Genomic DNA, 14873 nt, shown 5'->3' on the forward strand with positions numbered 1-14873 from the left:
TAATACATGTCCACTACTGGCTAAATGCATTTTCCGCCCTCATAAATTCGAGGACCATAACTATGTAAACAAGAGTACCGGTGAGGTACATGATACGCCCATCAGGAGTTTGACGGGAAACCATATCTATACTAAAGAATATGTTATGGGTATGATTCAATTTTAATTATGTGAAATGTTTTGTAATGGGATGGACGAAAAACCATCCCACGTTGTATGCAAGATATGTTCTGGACAACGATTTTCTGTTACGTGCCGTATACCGTGAAAGTAGGTCACAGTGACCTAGTAATAGTACGCGACACACTGCCATCCCCAGTTGTTCCTACATGTGGTTTGATGGTCCCGTTTGCATATGTACGCAATATATGGTCCAGACAAGGATTTACTGCTAGGTGCAGTAGACCATGAAAAGTAGGTCACAGTGACCTAGTAACAGAACATGACACACCGCCATCCCAAGTTAGCTGCCCCCAGATAGCAGGAATAATCACGTTTTTTTTTTTATTAACTCTAAAATTATGTATTTTTCATTTCTTAAAGTGTCAGTACGTGTTGGTGGTCCGGGTATGCATCTTTCCAACACATAAGACTCATGTTTGACTTTACTCTCGCTTTAAGTACCCCAAATTCAACCCTATAGACTATTCAGTATGCAACGTTCTCTTTCCAAGGCAGTCAACAGGCGGTCGGTCAGACATGTGTATGGTAGAAGAACTTAAAAAGGATATCTTGAAATGCTTGAAAAGAATTCTTGATGCTGTTAGAAAGTACATTTCATCCTGGAAGAAAAGCTTACAATAGAAGGAAATGGAGGACCAACTGACAGTCGTGTTAGTACTAGTAGATGTTGAGTTGTACCTTAATGGTATAGCATGTTTTTATATTAAAATTTGTATCATGCAACTTTGAACAGCAAATAATTGTGTATTAAAGTGAATATTATAACATGAATAGGCAACATAAACATTTGTTTTTGTGAATCACCACATGGAATGTGATGTTATAATTTATTTCATACTAGACCAACTGAGCCAAGTAAGATTTCAGTAGGTATACATATCCAAGATGAGTGTCATTATCTATTTATATGCAATAAACTCAAAGATGCGCGAATAAGACTGCAAACAAATATTAGTGTGCGTGACTGCAACTGCAAACGTGTCAGTACTCTTAAAAAACGGTGTGAATTTATTAATATTAAAATTTGTATTTATTTATGTTCATATTTATACTATAGAGATATGACTCGTGCAAGCTTGACGTATGTGTTTATATAATTATTCATTTGTAAAAATCCAAGCTAACATTATATACTCATTTCACGCCCACCCCCCACCACCACCAAACTGCACTTTTGATGGCTGGTTTATAGTGCCAAAATTCTTCACTTTGTTAAAAGAAGGAAAGAAAAAAATATATCCATTTCTATCGACAACGAAAACAGACGAAATTACCAAAATAAGAAAATAGAAAAATGAACTGGCAAATTTTATGATACAAATTTGCCCATTAATAAAATCATGAGCACTTTGGACTACAGTACACCCTCTTATTAGTAATTTGATCATTTGTTTGCAAATAACTATAGGTTTTAATTACATTTTTTTTAGATAATTTGGTGACATTATCTAATCATCCTGACAGGTACAAAATGCGTCTACATATATGACTACTTAAAACCTTTGGGAACAAAACAACAGTTAGAGTTGTGTGTGGTGTTTGATGGGACTCTGAAAGGTACACAATACGTCTCTATATAGGACTACTTAAAACCTTTGGGAATGTTACAGCAATTAGAGCTGTGTATGGTATTTGTTGCGACTGTATGATAAAACAGATTTTTTCTTTGAACAGTTTACATTGTAAAAATGTGGGAGAAACTTACCTGGTGAAAAACTACCTATGACTAAATATAGTTTTCAGCTGCATGTTTCTCGGTATCTTTACCAGTTGATGGTATATGAATTCATGGCATGTTAGATCAATCGTAACCGGAGACTGTAACTCGTCAGATACAATCAGTGTGTGCGTATGTGCACTGAAGACTGCATATACCTAGTAAATGGCCATGCACATATACTGCTGCATGCAAATGTGAGGTGTGTATGTGGGTCAAAGTTTTGAGACATTCCAAACTTTCCTTCAAGTGTGACAATGATGCATTCTCCCCATATTGGCAGAAGAATGTATCTGTGTAGAACAATGTTAATTTACCATTTTGTCTTATTAATGACACACCCTACCCTTTGAGACATTCTGAATGATTGGATTGTGAAATCCCACCAACACCTAGGATATCTTCCCTTAATTAATGACTGAAGCAAAACAATCTATAAATCACATTATTTAACAAAGACTTGGAAGTGCCAAAGCAATTAATGTTTGACAAACATATGGTATTAATCTGCTTCAGAAGAAACATCCCCCAGATCCGGCGGTACCAAAGCCTCCGTACCTGAGTCACAACAGAATCCCAACTGCAGACATCCTTCATCCTTGAGTCATGCGAGAAAGCTCTCAAACAGGATCTCCTGAAACCCACAAGGACGACCCTCAGAGTGGACAGGAATTGACGATCCTGCCACTGCAGCAAAGGATATCTATGTGGCACTCTACCTCGGTCAACCGAAGTAGGAACTGCAGGAACCCAAAAAGGCAGCCGTCTCCTACACACGCCAAAGCCAATCACGGAACCTCCAGCGCCTCCACGGCCCCTTATATTGCTATAGTGACACATAAATTGGCACATCTTGACAATGCATGAGGTGACTGAGATGATGTAAATATATAAGCATAGTGTTCAAGGTAAAAGGCTTTAGACACACCTGTGATAAAGGTGCATCAACATACGAATGTGGGGTTGCGTTTCTATATGGTCTTCAACTAGGATTGAACCCTTTGATAACCGCACATCAACATGCAAATGTTAGCTTGTGTCTCTGATATGGTCTTCAGCTGGGTTTGAACCCTGTGATAAAGACGCATCAACATACGAATGTTAGCTTGTGTCTCTGATATGATCTTCAGCTGGGTTTGAACCCTGTGATAAAGACGCATCAACATACGAATGTTAGCTTGTGTCTTTGATAGTGCTGCAACGATAAACCGATATACCGGTATACCGCGATAATTGATCAGCTCGATACAAACCGCGGTACAGTTTTGCGTATCGCGATTTGTATACGCTATTTTTGTTCCTTGTATGTTATTTGACTTGAAATAGGCAAACAAACAAACAAACAAACAAAAACCACATCATTTTATTAATTGGTGATGACAGAAAATGTAACAATCACGTCAAGCGTAGTCGGCTTACTTGTTGGCATACTAAGTGATAGGTCGGTTATACTTGGTTCTAACTTCTAAACAAAACGTGTTAAAAGTCCAATGAAAATAACCAATTAACAATAATTACAAATAAATGTTTTGTTACTTACACATTATCATTCATTGTTCATTTACGTTGGAATACGGCTACGGCTATCATCTTCAAAGAAATAAACCAACAAATGAGAATCACACTTTGCTGTTTTTCACTGAACTCTGAATACTTCGGCCGATCGTTCAAAATACTTCGGCCGATCGTTCAAAATACCTCGGCTAATAACCTCGGAAAAGCCCGATAGTAAGGATTTCCGAATGCGACAATTTATAAATAGTTTGACACCGTCACACCGGTGTTCTAGTAGACTAGTATTGTGTTAAAAAATAAAAATATGGCCTAAAATATTTAGCCTGACAGCTGAAACTAATAAAGATCATTAAAAAGTTATGGCTTCTGTTTTCATTACAAAAACAACCCATAAATATTAAATTTAAATAATATCAACTATATTGCAATACATATTGCAATACAGTTTCTTATATCGCAATTTATCGCAATACGGTTTTGACCGTATCGTTGCACCCCTAGTCTTTGATATGGTATCCAGCTGGGTTTGAACCCTGTTGTAAAAGTGCATCAACATACGAATGATGGGTTGTGTCTCTGATATGGTCTTCAGCTGGGATTGAACCCTGTGATAAAGGTGTATCAACATACGAATGATGGGTTGTCTTTCTGATATTGTCTTCAACGGGGATTGAAAACAGTTATGTTCAACCAATTTTCTTTTATGACGACGTTTTATGATCCAAATAAAAGTTGTGATTTTTCATGCCTGAAAAATAATATTTGCAAAATCAATGGCTTTCTATGAATGCTGTTTAAATAGTACCGTATATTGCCATGAATTAGCTGACTTTTGAAGTCTATATAAAAATACTTTCCAAAAGAAGAGAGTCTGCTTATACACGGAGGCAACACATTGGTTCATAAAATTCCAATCGAAAACACTCCCGACCACGACTTACAAATTTGATTAAACCCTTGCAGCTTATAAACATTAATTTGTGCACAGTATAAGTAAAACACACCATCTTGCAATATTATGTAGCTTTTTGTTCTTGAATGCATTAATAGTTTGATGAATAATAATAAAAAATTACTTGTTTTATTTGCATTTCAATGTAAAAACATGTTCTTTCCAACCTTCCACCAAGTTTGTTTGACACCTCTGTCTATATAATTGTGTAAGCTCTTATTTGATTGGATCACACGAGTTTGGCACCTGCACTAGTGTTAACAACAACCATGGCACACAGAATCGTTTTTTCTGTGTGTGGGAAAAACTGGGATTAAACATGCTTTAGTGAGTTTATTATTTGCTTCCCAGTGAATAATTTAATTACATATGTGCAGTGATATGTTGTTACAGCTTGAATTGCTTATTTTCCAGTTTGATTTGTCGGTGCTAAATTATTTTTGCACGACATGGAAGACTTTAGCATTGCGATAATGATTATAGTGTCTGTAATAATTGAAGGGAAAAATATATAATGAAAAAGAAAAGCACAAGTCTATTTTTTGACAGTATTTTGTAAATCAATACAATGTACAACCGACAAAAGATGACTTCGGCTTACACTCGAGGCCGATGATTTTGTACTTGATATTTAGAGTCAAACTAAAAGGTTGGCTTATACAAGGCGTCGGCTAATACACCGCAATATACGGTATTTATTGGAATCATTCTGGCTAAGACTTTTAACATTTGGGGAAATACTTTTAAACTTTCAACTAAACTAATAATTAAAACAAGCTGGAGTCAACTCCGGTTGGACCGGTAGGGGACTAAAAAAAATCTAGAGCTAGATCAAAATAGCACCTTCTGGCTCTAACAGGTGAAACTATTTACCTGGGAAAATCACTCCTGAGTTGATGATTTCTATTGGAGTTGAGTTTCCAATCAACGATGCATGGGTAATCGACACACGTAGAGACACATTTTTTCCAGCAAACTCTGCTGGCACAGAGGTCGAGTTAAACTTCAAGGTGCAAGTTGCTTGTTGGTCTCCTGAATTACAAGATGCACTAGTGTTGGTGATGTCCGTTAGATCATCCGGTACTCTTTCTTCAGACTCGCCCTGTATCTGCAGAGGAACAGTGAAACAGTTTACAAACAATAAAATATAACATACATGCAGTACTGTTCCTATTGTTATCAGTTATCTTGCTACAGTTTTAATTCACTTTCATTTGAATATGTATACATGTACATATTTTTGAGGATCGTAAATGTTTCAAATAAATAAAAACAAAAGCGAGTTGCAGTGGGTTTTAAACCACACATGCAGTCGGGGGATACCGCCTGGAACCTGTACCCCGATCGTACAGGTCAGGATTGGCCACCGGGGTAGTATTAGGAGCCCCTAAGAATGGTGCAGTCCCCTGTAATCCTACAGATAACGGAACTTTTGGCGCTGTCTCAACTTGTCTTTCTGGATATCCATATAAATACGAACCGAAGCATCAACAATGAAAATAACGAAATATTGGGATATGAATCAGTTTTTTTTTAGTTTTTTATTTTTGGTCAGAAAAACACAGTTATTGGGAATAATGTACATACATACAGGACAGCTGGCCACAAATACCTGTCAGTAAACAACTCTTTTTTTGTGCCTAATTGTAATCAACATTAACTTAAAAAATTAAAAACCCACAAAAATAATACTTACCAATACAAATATGAGCTTTATTTTATGTATTTATAAAGCATGTACCCACTCAAAAATGTTTGTTTTCAAACATTAATCCAGTTGTCTGATATTCCATGAGCCAGACCAAAAATTGGTACTATCTCAATCTGAAGGCACCAAACAAAAGTTTATAATTGTTTTAGTACACCCAAGGAGAGAACAAAAATGCATGATGGACTTTTCAATAGGGTAGCTTTAGCTAGTTATCACGCTGTTTAACATTTATCATTGAGGTAGTCGATAAATCTGAGAAATCCGTGCTTTAGTGTTTACTAAAGTACTTATAAACCTTGTAGATTGGTACCCACAACGTTCTTTGTGGGGTTTTTTTTATTGTTTTGTAAGGATCTGAGAGGTGTAATTTGGTATCATTGAGCATTTTGAAATAGTCATGATGGTGTTCAAGATGGCTCATGGTTCATACAGAAATTTCAAACCTACATTTAGGGTATTTTTAGTTACTTTTTAGGGTCAATGTAAGTAAAATGTAGGAACATTTTCATGTGAATACAAAGCTTTATTTCTTTAATTCATCAAGATTATGCTTCAATTTAACCTCCAAATGAAATGAAAATGCAATCTTCTCTTTTGCCCTTTCACTTAAACAATTGATTTTTGTTTCAAATTACAGGTTCCTTTCTTTCTCTACGCTAATGCAGTATTCATCAGCTGTTTTAGTCAGGGATTCTGTGTCTAGTTTTGCTTGTTTAACTTGATGTTTTAGTTCCTCTATAGAATCTTCTAGATGTTTTCTCTGCCTTTTCTCTGACTGTTTTCTTTTTGTCCTTTTGTTCCTGCAGGCATGCATCGTACCTTTGTCTTTAGAGAGAAGCACTTTGAAGTAGTTCTTTCATAATGGGAACATTCAAAATACCACCAACAGATTTCACATAGTCACAAATTAATCGTTGAACAACAAGTGATTGTTTTTGCAAATCGTCTACCTCCGAGAAACCTCTTTCTGCTGCAGCTTGCCCATATTACAGTACTAAACACATGTTCACAACACCCATAATTTTAACATATTCATCTTCAGACATGTGCTGGCAGAAAAAATCATCTAATCTGTCTCCATAGGAATTAAATCCTGAAAACGTGTCGAAACCAATTGAGGGAATGTTCTCCAAGAACTATTCATATTGTCTGATGATTTTATCACAGTCTCTTTCCAGAATCCTATTGCACCTTACTATGTATGCTTGTGTACGTTTTAACTTAAAGAGTTACACAGACTGCTACTTGACATTTTCTTCGGGTTCAGCATTGATAGATTCCTCACAAGAGAATAGGTTACAGAGCACTTTTCTAGCAATTTATTCAACAATTTCACAAAGAAAACACGGCACTATATATTCTGAACTCCAAAACTTATTTATCACTCACACACATTTCTTTGACTGCATTCTTTACTGCTTTTTTCAGCAGAAAATCCCAACTCTAGTTTGGAATAAGTGACATATACCTTCTTATCATCCAGATCAATGGAGAACATCTTGGACCCCTCTGCTGCATCAACAACATCAGACTTCAGGAAAAAAAATTTTATGAGCATTCTAATTATGTTAGACAAGTCAGTCATCAGAAAGGGTGTCATAGGCCTATCCGTTTGAAAGTTTGGGCTTGATTAATGGGTTTCTTATTTTTAATGATACTACTTCATAGGACTTGTTGCTTGGTCTGCTTAACACTTTCTCCTCAACTTGTTTCACATATGTAACAAGGTCCTCCCATATGAGAAGGGTTCTCTGTTGAAGCCCAAAATGTCCCAGTTGCCCAAGATGTCCAAATTGGGACATTTTGGGCCGAGCACCAGACCAAGATTTGCTATCCGCCATTTGCACATTTTACCTTCTAACTCGACGAAATAATGGGAGTGTTCTAGCGGGCCAACGGAATCGACAGTGAACTGTCCCACACATTTTGATAAAAATAAATACGTTGAATCCACATAGTCATAAATGTCTGATTCAGTTCAGATAATTTAAGAATATTCCGTTTTATTTAGTTTGCACTGAGATTAAGACTCTTGATTAGTATTTTAGAAACGTGTTTCATTTTAGAATGACCAATCAAGCGCTGCCTGAAAGTTATGAATGAATCCTTAGAACTACGAACAATACCGAACATTGATGATGTTTTACGAATAAATTGTTGGTATCATTTTGGCATCGTTTACACACCAACGTTTGAGCGAGCATATAGATCAACAAATGAAAGTGGATATCGATGAATTTTTGGCACTTTTCTTGAAGAAAAAAAATGTCTATCGATTTCAGGGCTTATATATGGCCCAATTTAGGATCTTTTATGATCTTGCCTATAAAATATAGGGCTTTTTAAGGCTAGATCATAAAAAAAATAGGGACTTTTTGGGGCAACCCTTCAAATATCAAATATATTTGTCTGCATAAAATATTAATGACTGTATATTAAACGTGTCTCTGATCATGCTAATATTTGTATTGCATTAAAGTCCATTTTATTTCCTAAAATACATTGTTTTCGTACGTACACAATTATTTGAAGACAAAATCCAGTTTGGGCTTCTTACAAATATTAAGATGACCAGAAACACATTGAATATACAGACACTGATATTCTAAACAAGAAAATATATTTGATATGTAAGTTTAATCGTAGAAATATTTTATTAGTCGGAAACATCTTACAATTATTAATGCAGCAAAGTCAGGAATGTCCCTTTAACAGTCGACTAGTTTTTCAACATCGACCGTTAGTGTAACAAAGATTAATTAATTTAATTATTGAATATTTTTGGTCGTGTATTTAATAGTAATTACCAGTATCATCTAAATAGCTAAGTGGATGATCATCATGTTCATGGCTAAGAGGTAGTGGGTTCAAACCCAGCCAGAGGCTATGTGGGTGTTTTAACTGTCAGTGGTGGGTAGATCATCAGTCCGACGAAAGACTGAAATGTGATTTTATCTTTTAGACGCAAGGTAATTTGTTTTAGTCGCTATGGTTAGTATTTTACTCGCTTTGTAGAGCACTATTCAAGTGTTGTATTACCTTTACGGCAGTGGATGTCCTAAAACGTCGGTAGGGTGTTATTTGTCCAGACTGTTGTTAATCTCTATTGTGTAATAATTCAGAAAAAGAACGGTCCAAGCTCACACAAAAATTAAGCAGGTTTGACACTTGATTATTCTTGCATTTCAATGTAAATGTTAATACATGTACACTGTCATCGCCAAGTAATTTTATTAGTTTACACATTACTGATGGCAACTGAAAAGAACGGTTGGACGTAAAATTTACAATGAATATTTACTGAACAATCATCATTTTGAATGATAATGTTAGTAATTTGGTTTTAGGACCACCCCACTATTAAGACCACGTTTAATAAGTCCCGCTGATGGTCGCAATTAATAGCGGGGTTTCATTGTACCAGTTTAGTTAAACTAGTTTAAAGTGTAAGTTTGAATGCAGTTTAAGTTAACCAGAAACTGATTACACTGTAATGCATAAATTACTGAAAGTGCAATGGCTATAAGCTTTCAATGGAAAAGACGTTTAAATGTATTTGAAACCTTATTAGATACATTTTAAACATGGTATCTAATGGCCATTTGTGTGGTATATTCCATACCTACGACATACCAGTACACACACATACCTTGTATTTCCAGGTACAGTTTGGTAATAGGTAAGTACAGTTGCCAGTCACAGACACTATGAATGGAAAAGTAATCCTCTCTAGTTTGGTCAAATGTTCATCTTTTACAACATACTTCTCTGTAAAAGAAAACATTTGATCAATAAATAAAGTGACATCTAATAAAAAACTTAGTGATGATTAAGTTTCTTTTCCTATAAAGGGGCGGGGCATAGCCCAGTGGTAAAGTGTTCACTGTCTGCGGGCCCATTGGGCTATTTCTTGTCACAGCCAGTGCATCACGACTGGTTTATCAAAGGTTGTGGTATGTGCTATCATATGTCTGTGGAATGGTGCATATAAAATATCCCTTGTTACTAATGGAAAAATGTAGCGAGTTTCCTCTCTAAGACTGTTAACATGACCATACATGTATGTTTGACATCAAATAGCCGATGATTAATAAATCAATATGCACTAGTGCATGGTGTCATTAAACAAAACAAACTTTAACTTTCCTCCAAACAGGCAGTCTTTGAGAACATGAAATTTTGCATTAAACTGATTTTCTCATAATAAAAGGTGGTTTTCTGTTATTAATTACCATGTTACAGGGTTGAAGATTAGTAGTCGCCCGGTCACCCGTGGCGACCTTTATTGGCTAAGGGCGACCAATAATTTTACAAAGGTAATCCATTGGGCGACCATCGATTTTAAAGTCTGGCGAGTATGGTACTATCAGCTAAAAAAGAAACAAACCAAAACTGAATTAAATGACGAATGTGACAAAAGACACCGCGTCTCTGCTGGCACGAACTACAGATCTGGCAGGAGATGATATTATTGAACGTGTTCTATATTTTGACAGGGATAGGCTAACCAGACTAAGTTTCAGCTTCTACGATTTTGGTCTGGGGCTGTAAACAAATATAGCTCAAAACGTATTGTAGACACTTGATTTTTTTGATTTTTATTCTAAGACAAAATCAAAATTTATCTTGTAGTTTTAACTCACACTATCAATCAAATTGTCCATTACTACAGGAATTATTCCAAAAGTCAATTAATTGGCATGTAAATATAAAATCCATATAAAAAACATAGTAATTAATTAAATTGTATGGGTATTTGGGAAAATTGTGGATGATTCCATCAATCTTATCTAGTGCCTTGTCTATAGAACAACCATCCCCGAGAAAATCCTTTACTTGAGAGTTCATCCCTCTTGCATCGCCATAAAGAAGACTGCCACTCTCAGACTAATTTACTAAAATATGCGCAGTACTACCTTTTATGGTTTTAGTATCTTTATACTGCAATATCGATTACGTCAGATACAATGCACGTCAAACTGCATAGATTGGCTGTTCTAGCTTTTTTTTGTGAAACATTATATTTAATCTGTATTATTTAATTGTAATTTGTAAAGAAACATTTTAATTTATAATGGATTTCTTTTTCAAAAAAAGGTTTCTGAGTTTGTATGGGTTTAAAACATAATAATATGTTTTTTTAATATGAAATTTAACTTCATTCATTATGGATATCTAACACTGTATTAGTAAGGCAGATAGGTGAACAAATTTGCACATCTGGCAGAAGTTTTTAAGAATTGTCTGTTATTTCGTCTACGTTCATTAGTTGAGGCATGGACAAAAAAGATCGTACTCAAATAGTATTACTAATGTTTAAGATTTTCTAATAATAGTGCTCAAAGTGCAAAATTTATTTAAATCTTTTTGGGGGTTCTAAACAATAACGCTCTCTATATAGTCCAGTTGCCAAATGCCAATTTGGGGTAGAAGTGTTAAAGATTTGGTGTATAGTTGTTCTCTGCGAATATTGACTCTGTAGATCTTGATTAATAATCCACTGGGTGCCACCCGGGCACCCTGGAGGAATTTGAAAAATCCAAGATGGCGGACAAATCAAGAATATATAGCTTGGTTATAACAACAATTCTTGCATCTATCCCATGGTTTTAGGAGCCAAGGAAGACACTGGTTCCACCAAAATTCAGATTTGATAAATGGGTCACCTAAATACAAGATGGTTACCAATATGGCTACCAATATGGTTACCAAAATGGTAATAACATCCTGATTATTCTGTACAGAAAAGTAATTCTTGCATCTAGTAACTCATAGTTTTAGGGATCCTGGAATACAATGAAAGTACTGTATATATATATATATATATATATATATATATATATATATATATATATATATATATATATATATATATATATCTGACTGTAAATCGATGCTGGTTGTAAGTCAAGCCAACTAATTTCAAGCCCTGAAAACATTGTTTTATTGACCCGGTTATAGCATCTATTAGAAACTAGCGAGAAAAATTATGCAGAGTTACGTCCCCTAACCGCTCTCCAGTTCATGCGCAATCCGCTAACAGCTAGCAATCATAGCCGATGACCACAGTTGTTTGTGAATCTTCAGCTGAGATTTATGCATGCCAGCCCCTGGCATCAAACATTTTCCCACCTACCCTTACGGAAATGACGTATACAAACTTATAAGTGGAATATACTTTACTTATACGTCACTTATAAGTGGCCTATAAGTTACCTATATATTGGTATAAGTGAAGTATCAGTATGTATAAGTATAAGTGAAAAGAATGATTAACTGATACTTCACATATACTCCACATACATTTCACCTATAAGTGACTAAATTATCAGTGGTATAAGTGAACTGGAGTTAGACATTTTTTGTTGTTGTTTCTATAAGTGAAATATAAGTGAAATATTAGTTTGGAGATAGTCCTTTTGCAAAGGAAATGATGTGTCCCAAGTGAACGGGGAAAAAACTAAGTCCAAAACATTTCCATGGTTATTTAAAAAAAAATTCATAACTTCTCACAGGATATAACAAATTCATGGGGAACAGCGGGTAAACAACCAAACATATATATGTAACAGAATTTAGTTAATATTAATACACATGATGCTATATGATTATAATTATCCCAAGCTACCTCCTCACTTAAATAGACCCTCCCCGCTCACCACCTGCCACAATAAATATCTGTGAAATTGTAGCTGCAGGGCAGTGGGAGGGGGAGGTAAGCCCCATTTCAATGTTTATTACAGTATGGATTTATTTTATCTATTAATGGCAATTTGTATTTACATACATAAAAAAGTTAATTAACTAAAAACCCCACAAACAATGACATCAGAAATGTAGATAGAACGAGGGATTATTATGAGAGGTGCAAAATCCTGAAATTAATAGGCTTGCCATCTTAGCGAGTATGGTGCAACTTTAAAAGGACTTATTTAGACACCACTGTGTGGGTCTCCAGCCAGTAGGAGGAAACCAAAGAAGAAAACCAAATGGCCGCACCTGGACATTTCTTTGTGCACATGTGTTTAGCTAAGACTATACCTCATGTCCGTGGAACAAGTCTATCATACAGGAAAACTAATTTGGTGAGTATCTACATGTAGCACCTATTTTTTATTTTAACAGTTCATGTTTTTCCTTTAAAAACCATGCATTAGTCATTGTTGGATTTTCAAATCAGACAAAATGGCGGCATTATAAAAAAGATAAAATTCCTTTGTCTGATAGGTGTGTGCACGTAAAGCCCTATGACCTGACCTGACCTTGGCTGATAAATTATATGTATTTATGTTAATGCATGTACATAGGCATTTCATTTGGTAAATACAACTATACTAAAAGTTCAAACTATTGCTGATTATAGCTAGTTTGTCACATAAAGGTTTGGTCTTGTTGTTTTGTTTTGAGCAAGTTCAAGCGAACTGCCACATTTGAGAAAATAAAATATTTGTGAATATTCAGTAACGTGTGTGGTATGATCAGAAAGCTATTTATGTCTAGTTTCCAAAATACACCTAACCATTCATAAGATAGCTAGGCCCATTTTAGCAAATCATATTTTTAGATAGTACTAGACAGCAAAACATTATCTAAAAGACAACTTTAACTAGTAAAATATACTTTACTTTACATATTTAGCTCAATGGTTTTACATTTAAATATTATAAGTAATTAGTAGTAATTAATTAAAATATACTTGTGGTGTCCCTCCATTACCAACAAACATTAGTTTTCTTCTTTTTTTATGTCAAGGCAAATGTTAAAGCTTTTAAATCCATATGATCAATTAATAGCTTGGAAGTATTAATAAGTTGTAATTTTTTATTATATAATTTCCGGTAATAGAGGAACATTTGTGCCACTGTACATTAAAACAGTTTGTGTGATAAAACCAACTTGAACAGCACCATATGTATATGTATTTTGATTAAATGAACTAAAGTAATTTATGTAATGTTCATCAACTTGTGCAATTCACAAACACTGGAAGTCTTTAGATATTACCTTACAAAGGGATTACATAGCTCCACTAATTGGGGCAACAGAATGTATATAGGAGAATGGGAGTTGTCACCTGATAACTTTGTACCTGTCTTATCAAAAGGATGTGTATCTCTACTTCTGGCAGACTAAGAGTAATTAATTTACTTCACACAGTGCTTTAAACAGCAAAATGAAAAATATTTTTTAGCTTTTATTTTGGCTTAATACACATATTCATTTTTATAAGCCCAATCATTGCCTGTTAATATCATTTACAGTAAACTGTTCTACAGTCAGAATACCTATTGTTTGTTCAGATGCTACAGAGAACACCAAAGGAAAAACACTAGGGTTACAATATGTTTTAACAAAATGCACAATTAAAATGGATGTTTTCATTTATCTCCAGTTATCTCCAGATACATACATGTTGTAACAGTTCATGTACTGAACAAATCAGTCTGATTGATGTTTTATTAAAGTTGATCATCCAGCTTTAATATCCTCAACATGCACATATACATACATGAAACGTTTACCATTTGGATTATGAAAACATAATCAGAGAAATTTATAAACAGTCATATATATACATACATACATGTATGTATTTCATTTTTTGGTTTCTTCTTAATTAAAATTAAAGGTCAACAATGAATATTTCAAAAACATTTGTTCTAGAGATTTGATTGAATAGTTTTTTAAACTATTATTTTTAGAAGTAAAATTGAAAATTTAACCGAAAGTTTGTTTTTTCTGAAGTTTTGATTTGCCACACATGAAACTTGGTAGGCTATGATTCTCTAACTAAG

The 14873-nt window shown here is 34.7% G+C and overlaps 1 protein-coding gene across 1 annotated transcript in view; it reads right to left on the bottom strand.

Annotated features, from left to right (window-relative positions):
* The window catches only part of LOC121386497, a 46874-nt gene that overhangs the window by 13499 nt on the left and 18502 nt on the right, over positions 1-14873 (bottom strand). Inside the window, exons 4-5 of the mRNA XM_041517414.1 lie at positions 9728-9846; positions 5241-5475 (exon numbers count right to left, since the gene is read on the bottom strand). Of these exons, the coding sequence (XP_041373348.1) occupies positions 5241-5475; positions 9728-9846 (354 nt within the window). The remainder of the gene's footprint in view (positions 1-5240; positions 5476-9727; positions 9847-14873) is intronic.

Source organism: Gigantopelta aegis, chromosome 12 (genome assembly GCF_016097555.1).
Source record: "Gigantopelta aegis isolate Gae_Host chromosome 12, Gae_host_genome, whole genome shotgun sequence".
In the NCBI taxonomy this organism is placed as follows: Eukaryota; Metazoa; Mollusca; class Gastropoda; order Neomphalida; family Peltospiridae; genus Gigantopelta; species Gigantopelta aegis.